This window comes from Pristiophorus japonicus, chromosome 12 (assembly GCF_044704955.1).
Source record: "Pristiophorus japonicus isolate sPriJap1 chromosome 12, sPriJap1.hap1, whole genome shotgun sequence".
NCBI classification, from domain to species: Eukaryota; Metazoa; Chordata; class Chondrichthyes; family Pristiophoridae; genus Pristiophorus; species Pristiophorus japonicus.
Genome location: NC_091988.1, coordinates 82,869,859 through 82,889,030, shown reverse-complemented (window position 1 = coordinate 82,889,030; position 19,172 = coordinate 82,869,859). Strand labels below are relative to the sequence as shown.

The window sequence follows — 19,172 nt, the reverse complement described above, 5'->3', positions numbered from 1 at the left end:
AGGCACAGTAACGAGAGACACTAAGGAATTGCACAAGGGTGAATAGTTAATTTTTTTTTGTAAATATATGTTCACTGATTTTTGATAAATTTATTAATTCAGTTTGGATTCTATTGTGGTGTCTCTCATTTCAGTTTTGTGCTATGATATAGCCTGCAACAAGGATGGAATGATGGGGATGCGGTGAGCAACAGGGATCTGGGGTTTAATTCATTCGAACCACAGTCTGATGAGGCGATCGTGGACCGCCCTTCGAGAAGGCCGATTGAGTGGCTGCCTCCTCCCTCGCTCCTGTTCCTTCTCTTCATCCTCCTCTCCCTCTTTGTGAGGTGGTCCTGCAATCCCTGATGGCAAGGGCTGGGGCCTCATGATGGCCAAGTTGTGGAGCATGCAATCAACCACCACGAAATGGGACAGTCGCTCAGCCAAGTACTGGAGGTCTCCTCCCGAGCAGTCACAGCACCAGAACCATTGCTTGAACACTCCGATAGTCTGCTCAATGATGTTCCTGGTGGCAGCATGGCCCTCATTATATGAGTGTTGGGCAGGAGTGTTGGGGTTGCAGAGGGGAGTCATGAGCCAGATGGAGAGCGGATAAGCCCTTGTCTCCGACCAGCCTGCCACGAGCTTGATGTGGTGGCTGGAAGAGTCTAGCGCAGGATGAACGCATTGTGGCTGCTGCCAGGATAGCGGGCTGTGATATTGAGGATTCGCTGTGTGTAGTCACACACCAACTGCACATTCAGTGAGTGGAAGCCTTTGCAGTTACGGAATACCTCAGGATTGTGATGCGGTGCCCGCAAAGTGACATGGTGCAGTCAATGGCGCCCTGCACCATGGGGAATTCTGCTATCCTGGCAAAACCACATGCACGCTCATCCTGCTTCTCCCTGGTGATGGGAAAGGAAATGTACTCCCTTCTCCTACTGCAGAGAATCTCTGTGACCCCCTGGATGCTGCAATGGATGGCAAACTGCGAGATGTTAGCTATGTCTCCTGGTACAGACTGGAAAGATCCGCTGGCAAAGAAATTGAGGGCGACGGTGATCTTGACTGCCACTGAGAGAGCCGTGGTTGCCCTGATCTGAGGCTGGAGGTTTGGTTGCAGGAGATGGCAGAGTTCTGCGACCACCTCCTTGGTGAAGCGGAGCCTTCCACTACACTGCTCCTTGCTCTCACAATACCCTCGGAGGGTAAGGCCTCCTGTTGAGAGCCCTGATGGCTGTCCTCCTCCCTCTGGGCATATGTTCCAGTCTTTCTCGTTGCCTCTGCTCCCTCCACCGTAGATTCTGGAGGGTGAGGTCGACTGCCAGTACAGACCCCATTAATGTAACCAAGTGTAGCAGTTTGATTTTTTTTTTTAAATAAATGTTGCTATTTTTTTTAGTTGCCACATAATTCCTGATACTAAATAACCTTGAAATCACAGAATGAGACTGTTGCACTGTATGAAACTGATAATAAATCATTGAAACTCCACTGAAGTACAGCTGCGACTCATTACTGATGATCCCTTTTAAATAACACCCATGGAGCCGGCTTCCTGGTGCTTCACGCCAGCTCTCCCCGTCGCTGTTCCCTCAAGGCGAGAAGGCGACAATCAATTTTGTACATCGGGTGGTCAGTAAACGTTGACACTCACTGACGTCACAAACCACCTGGCGATGAGGCTCCCGGTGATACTGTTAGCAGTGGCTCTGCGGGGGCCGGGGGTGGGGGGCGGGGCGTGGATTTAGTGTGAAGCATTGGATTTGCCTCGCCCAGCAATAATGCTCGTGCCCCGTTAGCGCCTTCCGTTAATGCCAGGAGATGGTGCAAAGATATCGAGTCTTTTCCCTCAGTATTTCTATGTAAAAATAATTATTTGAAAGTTGTGAAGAGATGTTTCAGAGACTGAGATGAGCCGCTTCCCATCTCCATCCTAGCCTTAGTCCCATTGCTTCTTTGCTGAACCTCGCCAATGAACTTCACAATGCCAACCTGTTTAAAAGAAGATGGCAGCCTACCTCCCTCCTCCACCCACGGCAACACATATGAGAAGGCAGATACTAAGGACCAAGAGTCTTGGAATGTTATATGAAGTTAGGAGGAAATAGGCAGCCAGCACATGCTCAAGTCTCGAAATAGGGCTTGATCCGCCAACCAACTGAATCATAGATAATTCTAACAACTGTAACAAGTAGACAAGAATATGGGGGAGAAAGGAAAGAACAATAAAATGAAAAACATGCATTTTTGTAGCAGCTTATCATGTCTTCAGTTTTACCATGGTAGGGCTGCTTTTGAAGTTCAGCCACCGTTAGTCAAAAAGTTATGGATTTAAGCCCATGAGTCCATAAATCAAAGCTAGCACTTCGGTATAGCACTGAGGAAGTATTACATTGTCAGATGTGCATCTTTCAGATGAGACATCAAATCAGGGCCCTCTACTTGTTTGTGGATATAAAAGATCCCACCGCACTAACGGGAGTTCACCCATTGTCCTGGCTAACATTTATTCTTCAGTCAATGGCATCAAAACCAATCAACTGTTTATGCATCCCATTGGTTGTTTGTGAAACCTTGCTGTGTGTAAATTGGTTGCACTATTTGCCTAACAAAAATGACTCCACTTCAAAAGTAACTAATTGACTATGAAATGCTTTGGTTACCCTGCAGATATATAGATGCAAGTTCTTTCTTTAAAAGCACCATCGAGTGGGGCATTAAGCGTTGCATACAACAATCCCTGGTTTAATTCCAATGCAGAGATAGCTGGTCTCAGCCAGGACAGCAGGCAGGGCTCTACAATTAACCTCTGTGCCACTGGATTAGGAAAGGTAAAGTCAGTAAGGTTACTTACTCCAGATTCATTCCTGCTAAAAAGCTGAGTTTTTGCAGACATTGGGTAGGGACAGTATTGGGCTCAAGAGCAGTGCTCTCATTTACCCTGCTAACATTCATTGAAGAATGGCCAGTTGATTGAGGCCGCAAAAGGGTGGGGCCTGCATAAGGAACCAGCAGAAAAGTGGGGAAGAAATCCTGAACTCGTGTTATTTAATACTTAAACTAACGTGGATTTTATGAATCAGTCACTGTTGACTGAGAGCCTTTCCCCGGTTTTCAATAGTGTAGAATGGCTTATTTGTGTATAATGAATGGGAGGGAATGAAGAAAACAAACCATGCACATGGCATGATGGACTGGGACATCCAACTTCAGCTTCAAAGATCCAAAATTTAGGCACTTGATGCCTTCTTACACCACTCATGAAACTATTGGGGTCCTTCTACAACAGCCATCAAAAACCAAGGTAATAGCACCTAACTGAGAGACCAGGCCTATTCTCAACCACTCTTCACTATACTGCAAGTGACCTTCCCATTTATTAATTTATTTGCCTTTGAAACAGAATAAAAAGAATAAAATAAAGGCAGGTTGTCACCCCTTCAGCCACAGTTGGCATCTGGCTCCCAGCTGAGAAGCATCCAAAGGTGGTTGGACAAACATTTAAAAAGAAAAAGTTAGACCAGTTCAAACCTGAATGAATCTGAATGAGGCACAAATAGCACATTCGCAAAGAAGCCTGAGGTCTAGTTCAGGGGACTTGGAATGTTCAGGGCTCCCTCCTAAAGTCTGGGACATTGATCTAGATGGCAATCTGATCAGAGATTGGTCTAATAGGAACAGCATTTGTCTTTATTTTCATTTAAAAACTAACTTCTCTGAACTTTATTCCAACTGGAAACCATTCGAAATTAAATGAGAACATACTTGATCTACCCTCAATTCCCGTTCGACCCACAGTTCTGTGAGGGTGAGTCATGTCAGACACAATGGTCGAGGCATTTCCTAGCAACATCAGGGAAACAGGATCAGGAAATGCTACCGATCACACAGCTGCAATCCCACCCACAACCACACAGATGCAAAGCTCAGGAGTTGGTAAAGCAGAGGTACTCTGAAGCTTTTTAGCACAGCTTTTATTGAAATCATAGAAAAAATTACTTTGATCATTAATGCAGGAGTTGGGGGTTAATTTCCAAATGGGATTTCTGAATCTAAATCCATCCAAAATAGAAGACAGTGTCTATCGACAGTGGACAGTATTCCCTCACAGTTCTGGGCACCAGCAGTTAATAACAAAAAAATTGTATTAAATCATTTTTTTTTCTGGGAAGGCGATAGGATCCAAATCCGTGGATTGGATCCAATGTGAACACCCATCCTTCAATAACTCACTTTGTTAGGGAGTTGCCCTGCTGACAGCTCTGCAAAAGAAATGCTCCCAGAAGAGGATTCCAATACAGATCTGTCTAAATCATTAGAAAGGAGAAAAAAAACACAAAGTCTTGACTCTCTAACTCCGCAAGACACAAACATACACTTTGGCCAAATTGCTGTCCATCACTGTGACAACGTGTTAACATGTGGACATTGTGCAATCCATTGCAAAGCAGTTACGTGGGTTTATTCATCTGGAAGGACGTCCCTTGCCAATGTCTCTCAACTCCCTTGTTTAAATCTCGACAGTAAACAGCACCTCTGAGAGAAGCAACAGTGGTGCACAAGGCCGTCAAACTAATTGTTCTGCAGATAATCCCAAATTTCACTCCGTCAACACTTTGCAGGTTGAGTGGTATGCTGCTGTCTGTCTCTGCTTGTCCAAGAGGTAAATCTACTCAATCTCACTGCAATGTCTTAATTTGCTGTATTATTATTTTTAAACATTTTTTGCATTAATTTACACTTTTCAAGGTGAATAATTAATGCTAGGATACATTCAATTTTGAGTAGTCAATATCAGCACCAAGTCAGATACAACACATTCCGACTGGAGCTCAATTCCCTTTCTACGTTAAAGGTGCTATATAAATGCAAGATATTATTGTTGTTACTCTATCCCAGGAATGTGAATGATTTCATAGAATCATAGCATGGTTACAGCACAGAAGGAGGCCCATCGAGCCCATGCCAGCTCTCTGCAACAGCACTTCAGCTAGTCCCCCGCCCCATCCCATAGCTCTGCAAATTATTTTCCTTCAGGTTCATATCCAATTCCCTTTTGAAAGCCATGATTCAATCTGCCTCCATCATTCTTTCAGGCAGTTCATTCCAGATCATAACCACTCGCTGCATAAAAAAGTTTTTCCTCATGTCGCCTTTGGTTCTTCTACCAAGCACCTTTCCAGCCTCAGAACAGTATCCCATACTGCACCTATGTGATACTTTCCTCTGTATATCCCCACAACAGCCAACCTATGGTGTCTGAATCAACCTGCCAATAAAAGGGAGAGCTTTTTCCTGAAGGCCCAATAGGAACTGCATTGAAACTGCCCAAACTCATCTGGCACAGGGCACCAACAGCCAGAAGATAGAATAGACCGTCATCCCATCAGTTTGAGTCCAGAGGTATCAATTACAAATTGTACATCATCTTTCTAGAATACATCATAATGAACACAACTTCTCCCACCTCAACAAATAAAGGAAGGCCTGATGTGCCAAAATTTGACTGAAAGGAGACAATTTTGTAGTGTATTTTCTTCCCCATCACCTTTCATTAGCATTATCCTTCTCAACTTCTACAAAGGACTGTACTGGCCATAAACAACAGTGAGGAAACTGTTCATGCAATTTCCATGTTAGCCCACCACCTGATGGATTTACATCAGGGATAATCAAAACACATCCTCCGAACCCTGCAACCCAACTTCTGGAGCCAGGCAATTCAGTTCAATTTGTGCTTATACTTCTGGTCTGTCCAGCTTGAAAATTGTAGGCCGCGCAGTTTGAAGGTGCCCATATTAGGTCAAAATCCTTACAATCAAAAAACCAAGATCTGTTACTATCAGCAACTGGAGACATATGCAAGTTAGTGGGAACATGGATTGATTAAGTGTTCCCCAGCTATATTCTCTCATTCCCCAAGGCTCCATGGTACATATCTCCGCAACCCATGTTGATCAAAAGGCTTAGAGGGAAATGATATCCAGTCTTCCCTCCCTCCATTACCTTTCCCCTCCCGAGACAAGCTAAAAAGCTGAAAGGAAATTCTGGACTATAAAGTCTGACTTTCGTTTCTAATCCTATTTATCATGTGACAAGTGTCACCCAATATGAAAGAGTCTTGAAAAACATCAGTCCAACTCCTGCTATCCTCAGTTTCTATTATCAGATGGAGCAGATTCCCTTGCACCACACATGCCGGTTCATTCAACCTAAACATGAGCAATATAGCAGGTCTATGTTTTGGAGTCTTACTTTCCACCCTATGAACTTCATGGCTAAGCACTTATGGATGGTGCTGCATGATTTACAGGCTGATACAATGTACACTGCATTATGAGAAGCTAATGCCACATTTTCTGCATTACAACAGTGACTACATTTCAAATATACTTCATTGCCTAGGGCAATTTGGGACGTCCTAAGGTCATGAAAGGTGCTATATAAATGTAAGTATTTCTTTATTCCAGCTTTTGATACATTTCTGCCCCATACAACTATTTTTGTTGTATCTGTAAACAAGTGCCCCCTGGTTAAAGGGGAGGGGGGGGGTCACACTCCAAAAACTTCCAATCAAGTGCCCCCTTGTTTTTTTCTGAGGGCAACACAAGTTATACAAGTGCTCCCTGGCTAAAAGGGGAGGGGTAGGGGGGCACTAAAACCGACAAACTTAAACAAATTAAACTTTAGATATTGTGGTTCAAATTAAAATTTGGTTGCCGGGGGTGATGATGCACTCCAGTTCCTCCGGCGCCCACCTCTCGCGGAAGGCCGCGAGCGTACCGGTGGACACCGCATGTTCCATCTCCAGGGACACCCTGGCTCGGATGTAACCATGGAAAAGAGGCAGGCAGCCGGGCTGAACGACCCCCTCCACCGGCCACTGCCTGGACCGGGTGGTGGCCCCCTTGGCCAGGCCCAGAAGCAGTTCTACGAGGAGGTCTTCCGACCTGCCCGCTCCCCTCCACACAGGGTGCCCAAAGATCAGGAGTGGGGGACTGAAGTGCAACCAGAAATTGAGGAGCAGCCCCTTCAGATATTGGAAGAGGGGCTGCAACCTCGCACATTCAACATAAACATGGAACACGGACTCCTCCAGACCGCAGAAATTACAGGCGTCCTGGGAGCCCGTGAACCGGCTTAAAAACTTATTGCACGGGACTGCTTCATGCAACACCCTCCAGGCCAAGTCCCCAATAAATAGAGGGAGGACTCCCGCGTACAGCACTCTACTGGGGACCCCCGCCTCCTCCGGATGGCAAGATGGTGCGCCATGGCATGTCCGGATGGCAGATGAGGATGGCAAGGTGGGAGAAATTGTCTTGTTGGAGGCAAACAAGATGGCTTCAATTTTACCAAAAGTTCCAACTCACCTGTATCTTGATGTCAATACTCTGTGCTGGAGCTATCCTTAGCAAGACCCAGAGTCCTACAACTTCATGGCACAATGCTACGATACACAAACACAGCAGAATGCCCACAGCCTTTGGTCTGCCCTCCAGGCCTCCATAACCAGTGCCTGCAAAGAGAAGCTCGGTTACTCAACCAGGAAACACCAGGACTGGTTTGATGAGAATGACCAGGAGATTCAAGAGCTAATGGATTGCAAGCACAGGGCATTTCTGAGACTTAAACAACAACCCAACGCAGGAGCAGCAAAGCCGCATTACAGATGGCTCAAGGCTGAGGTCCAACAAAAAACCCAGGACCTAAAGAACAGGTGGTGGATGGAGAAAGCACAGGAGATACAGAAGCTGGCCGACAACCATGATTTGCGAGGATTCTTCATCGCAGTCAAGGCCACCTACGGGCCAAACTCCCAAGACCCCACCCCACTGCTGACCAAGATCAGGGAAACACTCATCAAGGACACCGAGGCAGTCAGGGCCCGCTAGAAGGAGCACTTCAAAGATCTCCTCAATCGAGACTCTGCCTTTGACTCGAGTGTTCTTGATTCCATCCCGCAGCATCCCGCCACCTCAGTGAGACCCCAACACTGCACGAGATAGAAAAAGTCAGAAGACAGCTTAACAACAACAAGGCTACGGGTGCGGATAGAATTCCTGCTGAGGCGCTAAAGTATGACGGCGAGGCGCAGTTGGCGCGAATGCACGACCTCATCTCTCTCATCTGGAGAGAGGCGAGGATGCTGGGGGATCTCAGAGATGCAGTAATCATGACCATCTTTAAAAAAGGGGACAAGTCCTACTGCGGCAACTACAGAGGAATCTCCCTGCTATCAGCCACTGCGAAAGTCATCGCCAGAGTCCTCCTCAACCGTCTTCTTCCCGTGGCCGAAGAGCTCCTCCCGGAGTCACAGTGTGGATTTCGTCCTCTACAGGGCACAACGGACATGATTTTTGCAGCGCGACAGATGCAGGAAAAATGCAGGGAACAGCGCCAGCCCTTATACATGGCCTTCTTCAACCTTACAAAGGCCTTTGACACTGTGAACTGCAAGGCCTATGGAGCGTCCTCCTCCGTTTCAGATGCCCCCAAAAGTTTGTCACCATCCTCCGCCTGTTCCACGACGACATGCAGGCCGTGATCCTTACCAACGGATCCATCACAGACCCAATCCACGTCCGGACCAGGGTCAAACAGAGCTGCGTCTTCGCCCAACCCTCTTCTCAATCTTTCTCGCCACCATGCTCCAGCTCACAGTCAACAAGCTCCCCACTGGAGTGGAACTAAACTACAGAACCAGTATGAACCTGTTCAACTTGCGCCATCTCCAGGCCCGATCCAAGACCACCTCAAAGACCACCCCAACCTTTGTCGTCGAGCTACAGTACGCGGATGACGCCTGCGTCTGCGCACATACAGAGGCTGAACTCCAGGACATATTCGATGTATTTACTGAGGTGAACGAAAGCATGGACCTTACACTAAACATCCGTAAGACAAAGGTCCTCCACCAGCCTGTCTTCACCGCACAGCATTGCCCCCTAGTCATCAAGATCCACAGCGCGGCCGTGGACACCGTGGACCACTTCCCATATCTCGGGAGCCTCCTATCAACAAGAGTAGGCATCGACACCACTCGAGATCCAACACCGCTTCCAGTGTGCCAGTGGAGCCTTCGGTCGCCTGAGGAAAAGAGTGTTTGAAGACCGGGCCCTCAAAACTGCCACCAAGCTCATGGTCTACAGGGCTGTAGTAATACCCACCCTCCTGTATGGCTCAGAGACATGGACCATGTACAGCAGACACCTCAAGCTGCTGGAGAAATATCACCAACGATGTCTCCGCAAGATCCTACAAATCACCTGGGAGGACAGGTGCACCAACATCAGCGTTCTCATCCAGGCTAACATCCCCAGCATTGAAGCACTGACCACACTCGATCAGCTCCGCTGGGCAGACCACATAGTTCACATGCCATATACGAGACTCCCAAAGCAAGTGCTCTACTTGGAGCTCCTTCACGGCAAATGAGCCAAAGGTGGGCAGCAGAAATGCTACAAGGACACTCTCAAAGCCTCCCTGATAAAGTGCAACATTCCACTGACACCTGACATCAGGAGTCCCTGGCCCAAGACCGCCCTAAGTGGAGGAAGTGCATCCGAGAGGGCGTTGAGCATCTCGAGTCTCAACGCCGAGAGCATGCAGAAATCAAGCGGAGGCAGCGGAAAGAGTGTGCGGCAAACCAGTCCCGCCCATCCCTTCCCTTCCCTCAACGACTATCTGTCCCACCTGTGACAGAGTCTGTGGCTCTCGTATTGGACTGTTCAGCCACCAAAGAACTTATTTCAGGAGGGGAAGCAAGTCTTCCTCGATTCTGAGGGACTGCCTATGATGATGATGACTAACAGGCTGTCCAACATCAAGAGTGCTATCAATCAAATAAGTTGAAACTATTACGAACCAGTATGATACTGTGTTATGCAAGAATAGGCCATTGTGATTTATCTGGCCAGTCCTAGTGTCTAAAAAATATTATAAGTCATGATATCCATCATACCTCTCTATCCATTTTTTCTCCAAATACTTATTCAAATCATTCTTGAATTTGCTGATGCAATTAGCCCCCACTGTCTCCCTTGGCAGTATATTCAATACATTCACCAGCCTCTGCATAAAGTATGTAAATCTAAATGGTCTTGTCACCCTCCTTCAAATTAACAATTTAAAACTGTAACGAAAACCTTTAATTCTAATCAAATTAGAATTTGGTTGCCGGGGTAATGATGCACTCCCGTCCCTCCGGCGCCCACCTCTCGCAGAAGGCCATGAGCCCAGCCTACATAACTGATCTGAAATTGCAGTCTTCACATAAAGTAGTTAAGATTGCAGGTGACACCAAGCAGGGGGAACTGTAGACTCAAAGGTCCTCCTTTATCGGGGACTTGGCCTGGAGAGGGTGCACGGAGCAGTCCTGTGCAATAAATCTTTAAGACGGTTCACGGGCTCCCAGGCCGCCTGCAATTTCTACAGTCTGGAAGAGTCCGTGTTCCACATTTTTATTGAATGTACGAGGTTGCAGCCCCTGTTCCATTATTTAAAGGGGCTTCTCCTCAATTTCTGGTTGCACTTCAGTTCCACACTCCTGATCTTTGGGCACCCTGTGCAGAAGGGAGCAGGTAGGTCCGAGGGCCTCCTCGTAGGACTGCTCCTGGGCACGGCCAAGGGTGCCATCAGCCGGTCCAGGCAGCGGGCGGTCAAGGGGGTCGTTCAGCCTGACTGCCTGCCTCTCTTCCGTGCCTACATCCAAGCCAGGGTGTCCCTAGAGATGGAGCACGCGGTGTCCACCGGTACGCTCGCGGCCTTCCGCGAGAGGTGGGCGCCGGAGGGACTGGAGTGCATCATCACCCCCGGCAACCAAATTTTAACTTGATTTTATGTTTTAAAGTTTAATTTGTTTTAAATGCCGGTTTTAGTGTCCCCCAAAAGATAGGGGGCACTTGTAAATTATGGTTTTAGAGCCCAAAAAAAACCCACAAAAAAAACCTACAAAAATACAAAAAAAAACAACAAAAAAAAGGGCCTTGTGAAATGTTTGCAGTGTCCCCCAGATTTAATGTTGATTTTGTTTACTCAAAAAGAGTTGTAGACTCAAAGGTCCTCCCACTATTAATCGGGGACTTGGCCTGGAGGGTGGTGCACGGAGCAGTCCTGTGCAATAAATCTTTAAGTCGGTTCACGGGCTCCCAGGCCGCCTGCAATTTCTACAGTCTGGAAGAGTCCGTGTTCCACATTTTTATTGAATGTACGAGGTTGCAACCCCTGTTCCATTATTTAAAGGGGCTTCTCCTCAATTTCTGGTTGCACTTCAGTCCCACACTCCTGATCTTTGGGCACCCTGTGCAGAAGGGAGCAGGTAGGTCCGAGGGCCTCTTCGTAGGACTGCTCCTGGGCACGGCCAAGGGTGCCATCAGCTGGTCCAGGCAGCGGGCGGTCAAGGGGGTCGGTCAGCCTGACTGCCTGCCTCTCTTCCACGCGTACATCTGGGCCAGGGTGTCCCTGGAGATGGAGCACGCGGTGTCCACCGGTACGCTCGCGGCCTTCCACGAGAGGTGGGCGCCGGAGGGACTGGAGTGCATCGTTACCCCCGGCAACCAAATTTTAATTTGATTTTATATGTTTTAAAGTTTAATTTGCTTTAATTGCCGGATTTTTAATGTCCCCCTCCCCTTTTATAGGGGGCACTTGTAAAATATATGGTTTTAATGCCCCCAAAAAAATCACAAAAAAACCCACAACAAAAACAAATAAAAAACATTTATTAGAAAAAGGGGCAGTTAAGTGTCTGGAGTGTCCCCCAAATCAGGGGGCACTTGATCTAATGTTTATTTTGTTCCCCCCAAAAGAGTTGTAGACTCAAAGGTCGTCACACTATTTATCAGGGACTTGGCCTGGAGGGTGGTGCATGGAGCAGTCCTGTGCAATAAATTTTTAAGCCGGTTCACGAGCTCCCAGGCCGCCTGCAATTTCTGCGGTCTGGAAGAGTCCGTGTTCCACGTTTTTATTGAATGTACGAGGTTGCAGCCTCTGTTCAATTATTTAAAGGGGCTGCTCCTCAATTTCTGATTGCACTTCAGTCCCACACTCCTGATCTTTGGGCACCCTGTGCGGAGGGGAGCGAGTAGGTCCGAGGGCCTCCTCGTAGGACTGCTCCTGGGCACGGCCAAGGGGGCCATCAGCTGGTCCAGGCAGCAGGCGGTCGAGGGGGCCGGTCAGCCTGACTGCCTGCCTCTCTTTCGCGCCTACATCCGGGCCAGGGTGTTCCGAGAGATGGAGCACGCGGTGTCCACCGGTACGCTCGCGGCCTTCCGCGAGAGGTGGGCGCCGGAGGGACTGGAGTGCATCGTTATCCCTGCCAACCAAATTTTAATTTGATTTTATATGTTTTAAAGTTTAATTTGTTTTAATTGCTGGTTTTAGTGTCCCCCTCCCCTTTTATAGGGGGCACTTGTATATATATCTGTGGCTTTACTGCCCCCAAAAACTAAAAGAAACATAAAAATCACAAAAAAAAACAAAAAAAGGGCACATGAAAAGTGTTAGGAGTGTCCCGCAGATCGGGGGACACTTGATTTAATTTTGTTTACTCCAAAAGAGTTGTAGACTCAAAGGCTTTAATAAGAGGACACTTGATTAGATTACTGATTGCAACTAAAATAAACTAAAATAGTTGTAGACTCAAAGGAGATAGCAAAGATCTTACAAACAGTTTTCAACCTGGGCTGATCAATGGCAAATGCACCATCATGCATTTGTCCATATTAAACTTAATGTTAGTAATACAAGTAAGAGGCATTCATTCTCCAGATTTTTGATGAGTTCAAGTTTGTGGAAGGTGTAAGTTGGGAGGCCAGCCAAGAGAGCATTGAAATAGTCCAGTCTAAAAGTAACAGCAGCAGATGAGCTGAGGCAGGGTCGGAGACAAGCGATGTTACAGGGGTGAAAGTAGGCGGTCGTCGTGATGGAGAGGATACGTGGTTGGAAGCGCAGCTCAGGGTCAAATAGTCAGGGCCAAGGTTGCGAACGGTCTGGTTGAGCCTCAGATAGTGGCAAAAGGAGAGCGATGAAGTCGGTAACTCGGGAATTACATTGAAAAGCACTGTCAGAGCCCATTTTAAGAAAGGAGGGAGAGAGAAAACGGGGAATTATAGACCGGTTAGCCTGACATCAGTGGTGGGGAAAATGTTGGAATCAATTATTAAAAATGAAATAATAGCGCATTTGGAAAGCAGTGACAGGATCGGTCTAAGTCAGCATGGATTTATGAAAGGGAAATCATGCTTGACAAATCTTCTAGAATTTTTTGAGGATGTAACTAGTAGAGTGGACAGGGGAGAACCAGTGGATGTGGTGTATTTGGACTTTCAAAAGGCTTTTGACAAGGTCCCACTCAAGAGATTGGTGTACAAAATCAAAGCGCATGGGATTGGGGGTAATGTACTGACATGGATGGAGAACTGGTTGGCAGACAGGAAGCAAAGAGTCGGGATAAATGGGTCCTTTTCAGAATGGCAGGCAGTTACTAGTGGGGTGCCGCAGGGTTCAGTGCTGGGACCCCAGCTATTTACAATATACATCAATAATTTAGATGAAGGAATTGAGTGTAATATCTCCAGGTTTGCAGATGACACTAAGCTGGGTGGCAGTGTGAGCTGCGAGGAGAATGCTAAGAGGCAGCAGGGTGACTTGGACAGGTTAGGTGAGTGGGCAAATGCATGGCAGGTGCAGTATAATGTGGATAAATGTGAGGTTATCCACTTTGGTGGCAAAAACAAGAAGGCAGAATATTATCTGAATGGCGGCAGATTAGGAAAAGGGGAGGTGCAACGACACCTGGGTGTCATGGTACATCAGTCATTGAAAGTTGGTATGCAGGTACAGCAGGCGGTGAAGAAGGCAAATGGCATGTTGGCCTTCATAGCAAGAGGATTTGAGTATAGGAACAGTAATGTCTTACTGTAGTTGTACAAGGCCTTGGTGAGGCCTCACCTGGAATATTGTGTTCAGTTTTGATCTCCTAATCTGAGGAAGGACGTTCTTGCTATTGAGGGAGTGCAGCGAAGGTTCACCAGACTGATTCCCGGATGGCAGGGCTGACATATGAGGAGAGACTGGATCGACTGGGCCTGTATTCACCGGAGTTTAGAAGAATGAGAGGGGATCTCATAGAAACATATAAAATACTGACGGGGCTAGATAGGTTAGATGCAGGAAGAATGTTCCCGATGTTGGGGAAGTCCAGAACAATGGGACACAATCTAAGGATAAGGGGTAAGCCATTTAGGACCGAGATGAGGAGAAACTTCTTCACTCAGAGAGTTGTTAACCTGTGGGATTCTCCACCGCAGAGAGTTGTTGATGCCAGTTCGTTGGATATATTCAAGAGGGAGTTAGATATGGCCCCACGGCCAAAGGGATCAAGGGGTATGGAGAAAAAGCAGGAAAGGGATACTGAGGTGATGTTCAGCCATGATCTTATTGAATGGTGGTGCAGGCTCAAAGGGCCGAATGGCCTACTCCTGCACCTATTTTCTATGTTTCTATTGCTACCACAAAACGTTAAGGGTGATATAACATCTTTGTAACAAGACAACCTGCACCTTTACCCTTCCTTCACTGCTGTCTGAAGTGAGTTGTACAGAAATGAATGCCTTATTGTAGCATTTTACTAAAGGGACAGGCATTTAATTCCAACTCAGAAATATGCAAGTTCAGTCCTCCTCATTGATAAAAAAAAACACCCATTCTTTGGCTTGTGGTTTACTGTTGACGTCTCGTCTGCACTACTGTAAATTGATTCCTTGAAAGGGAAGAAAAGATGATAAGAGGCAGGAAGCAGCCCCTCTGCCCTGACGGTGGTGGGATTAAAAGCGGTGAATCAAGCATTTTTCTGCTATGGATCAATCAGATGAACTAAGAGCCCGGCCTGACGTCAGGTCTGGGAGGACTGTGTGGAAATAGCCAAACCTCCCGTCCACCGGGGCGGCTGGGCGGGGCAAACAGCTATCCTGCACGTCCTGATTCGCTCCTCCAAGTTCAGAAGCCCTGCCCTCCCTCTCAAATAAAACTACCTCTGGGCTCAAGCTGTACAACTGCAACCGACAAGTGGCAATACGCGCACACACATAAAATACAAGATATTAGGACTGCTAGCTGTGCGAACGGGACATCCCCAAGTAAATTTAAGATCAAAAAGTAGGGTGGGGGAACAGACAAGATTTCGGTAACTGACCCACCGTTTACAAGGTGCAGTGTGTGAATTTCCACATGGATCTCAGCACGGGGATGCAGAAGGTAAGTGGGACTTTTGTGTTACACAGTGCTTGACAGCCGTGACTGGGGTTGTTCAGGTCGCTCTCCGAGGTGATCTGAAATAAAGTGTGTTTAATTAAAAGGGGATTTCCGTGTCACGCACTTATTTAGGGACACCATTTCGCCCCAGGCTCCCATAAGTGACCGTGTCGCGTTTCACTCGTCCACGGATGAGAAGTTGTACAACGAATTTACTGGGTGGGAAAATTGCAACTTTTCTGATCTCTTCACTCGGTATTTATTTCACTTTTTCTTCTTTATTTCTCTTTTAATGTTAATTACCGGGGCCGGTTTGGTGATTGTAAAAGGTGCCCCCGTCACTAGGTACAACTCCAAACTCCCTTTCCATATCAGCATCTCAGCAATGGCTCGGTATCCTTGCCTGTTGTTTCACGGGGGAGCCCATTACCAGCCTCGGCGTGAACTTCATAGAAATTGGAAGAATTGGGAGCCCCGTCCCTATTGGAGGTGTAGTCCCGCATGAGAGAGGAGTTAAATTTAACACAGAGTATTGCTATTATATTGAAGATAAAGGCGTTTTATTCAGCGAGCACAGGGCTACAGTCTGCTATCTCACATTAAGGGTGTTATCCTGGCTGTCCACAGGTTGTCAGGAAGAGGAGTTGCCGCCCAAAATACCCTTCTCAAGCAGTGAACAAAACAATATTTGCTTTGGACCAGTTAATTCCTGAATCTCTGAGTTAGCTAGAAGTTGGCGGCCGGTTCTCGTGTGCCCGCACCGAAAAGCTCTTTTACTTTATTCTGTCTCTGCGACGTGTCCTCTGGAAACCAAGCGCTGGCCCGGGGTACTTTTATACAGTTGGGAAGAGCCCCTAAGTGCCCCAGTGGCTGCGCCGTCTCTAGTTTATTGGTAGACCGAGCCTGTGAAACTGACGAGTGTTAATTGCAGCCAGTCAGTGACCTCGAGGCTATCCAACCAGTTTCGCTGTAGGACACTTCCCAAAGTTCTAGTCGGTGTCATCCAAGGGCACCCTTCGAAAAATATTTCTTTTAACTTTAATTTATTTTGTTTTAGAGGTGATTTGAATGGCCGCTTTGTCTCTGTTGACAATCTCTACTTTCACCCGAAAGGTTCGCGGTTCAAGCCCCACGCCAGAATCTGAAACTGAACGTGTAATCTCGGTTGGTATTTCTGCAGTACTGAGGGAGCACGGCAGTGTCCCAGGAGCAGTCCTTTGTCTGTTCTGGTGGATGTTGAATATCCCATTGCACTAGTTATAGAAGAGCAGTCAGTTCTCCAGGAACTTGAGCACAAAAAAAAATCTAGGCTGACACTCCTGGGCAGTGCTGAGGGAGGGCTGCATTGTCCGAGGTGCCATCTTTCGGATGAGACGTTAAACCGAGGCGCTCAAGTGGACGTAAAATATCCCATGACACTATTTCAAAGAAGAGCACGGTAGTTATCCTTGGTGTCCTGTGGCCAATATTTATCCCTCAATCAACATAACAAAAACAGATTATCTGGTCATTATCACATTGCTGTTTGTGGGAGTTTGCTTGTACGCAAATTGGTTTTAGCCAGAGGGCACTTATAATTTGTGTTTTTAGTGCCCTCAAAAAAAAGGGTCACTTGTTTGAAAGTGTGGAGTGTGCCCCACCCCCTTTAACGAGGGGGCATTTAATTAAAGTGCACAACTAAAATAGTTGAACGCAAATTGGCTGCTACGTTTCCTACATTACAACAGTGACTACACTCCAAAAGTACTCCATTGACTGTAAAGCACTTTCAGACATCAGGTGGTTGTGAAAGGTGCTATATAAATGCAAGTCTTTCTTATCCTGGACAACATTCCCCTTTCAACCAACACTACCAAAAAGAATGGATTAATTGCTTATTAATCTCATTTGCTGTTTGTTGGACCTTGTGTGCAAAATGGCCACTGTGTCCACCTAAATAACACTTCAAAGTAATTTATTGTATGTGAAAATGTGAGATGCAAGTATTTCTTTCCTTCAGAGATCAGGGTCATTTCTAGTATTGAAAAGTCACACAAATATATTTTGCTAAATGGTAAGGTGCAACTGACAGAGTAGGTGGTTCCAGAAAGCTTTTGTTGTTCATTTTTCACAATTAATAAAACAAATGGATTCATCACAGGTGTGAGAATTTTGTTTGAATTAAACTTATTTTGATTTCAAGAGCCGGGTTTGCAGACAGACCTGTGCATTGTGATCTGTCTTGTGTAGTCATGTTACAGAAACATAAAGGCTCCTGGCACCAATCTGAGTAGTTAGCTGTGTGTGTGTGGGAATGCTCACTGTCCATTTACCACTTTTTAGCTTGGGGCGTTAGGCACTTGTGCTCAAGTATCTTGGTGTGTGGGAAAGTAACTGTGCAGCCAGCAGGCACCAGATAAATGGAAGTACTGTAATCATTGCTCTATCCCAATGCCCGCAGCAGTCATGTGGGATTTGTTTTCAGTAAGTCATAGGCCCAAATTTTGCTGTGACATGGCATGTAACAACATCTGCCATTAATCAGACTTGCCCTTCACATTTAGGTTTTAAAACATTTTATGTGCCAATTTGCTGAAAGTGCGAGCTGATAACGTCGCAGAAAGGAAAACAGGGCATCTGGGACCTGGGTGAACAGGGAAAGCAACTGTGTATCTCCTCAACCAATAAGATTGAAGGATTGAGGAATAAACAATGCAAGGACTGAGAAGGAAGTATAAATTAGAGTGGGTGAAGTTAATGCAAAATCAGGTATGGAAAGAGAAATAAGGAGAGGGAAAGAAAGATTGGATAAAGAGACTGTAAGGAAAAGTAAAAAGAAATGTAAGAAATGTTAAATTTTATTGTTTTAAATCTCAACCAGCAATTAATACCTAAAGGAACGAGACTCCACACTTGTAATAGTTAATTTTTAGTGCCAGAGAGGTTGACTGGGAGTAATTAACATTTATCACATCATTAAAAGGGTAGTTAGACTTGAAATGACAAGATTTAACTTTCTGTAGTAAGTTTAGTTTGTATCTACCACGCAAATACAGCAACTTCATGCCATTTGATGCTGTTCAATGCTGAGGCTGACAGCGAAATGCCATTGTCGCAAAGCTAACAGTGGAGTGGCACATCTCCAATGGCAACTTTTGGATATTGGCATTTAAACCTGCATCTGCTCCTCTCTGAAGCTGCTGCACCATTTCCACATAAATAACACTGAGCACCATTAGTCTCACCGTTCTTTTGTACAGCAAAATCAATGCTGTCAAAGGTGAGCTGACACGTCTAGATCTGTCTCTCTGTCTGGCTCGCTCTCGGTTTTTCTCTCGCTCTCTCTCCTCGCGTGCTCTCACCTCCGCGTACTCTGCTCTTGCTCTCTCATCTCTCTCGCTCTATCTGTATGTGCAGTTGTAGTTAAGTTGCTACTCACATCAAGGCTTGTTGACAACAGCACAGTAAACAAATAGTGGAGCAAGGAGAGTGCAAGGCAGCAGACATTTGACAGGACAACTTCTCAGCAGATGCTGTTAGAATGGTTGGTACCAATTTTCTAAAAGCTAAAATATATAAATCAAATAACAAAAATCAATTTTTTGCAATTCATTTTTTTTCACCGTGAATTCTGTATCCTATGGTGTGGAGAAATTAATTATTTGGGTTTTTCAGTGAACTTTCAACAGCAGCAAAACAGATATCCAAATTCAAACTGTGATCTTCCCACTGACTCACATGCCCGTGCCCCCATTCCCCTCCGACGACCCACCGCACCTCCACTATATCCTTCCTCCTATCTGGTTTTGAACTTGGCTAAAGGCGACAACCCAATTTGGTAGCAGTTTGCACATTAGATAATAAATGAATGTATGATTCCACATGAATGCAATTACAATTTTCTGACGGGCAGACAACTGGAGATTTACTGTCCACCTAGATTACTTAAT

The 19,172-nt window shown here is 46.2% G+C and overlaps 1 protein-coding gene across 1 annotated transcript in view; it reads left to right on the top strand.

Annotated features, from left to right (window-relative positions):
* The first annotated feature begins 15,057 nt into the window (after positions 1-15,057).
* Positions 15,058-19,172, top strand: part of lmcd1 (LIM and cysteine-rich domains 1) — a 67,807-nt gene continuing 63,692 nt past the window's right edge. The window contains exon 1 of the mRNA XM_070895725.1: positions 15,058-15,246. Coding sequence (XP_070751826.1) covers positions 15,220-15,246 — 27 coding nt within the window. The 5' untranslated portion in view covers positions 15,058-15,219. The remainder of the gene's footprint in view (positions 15,247-19,172) is intronic.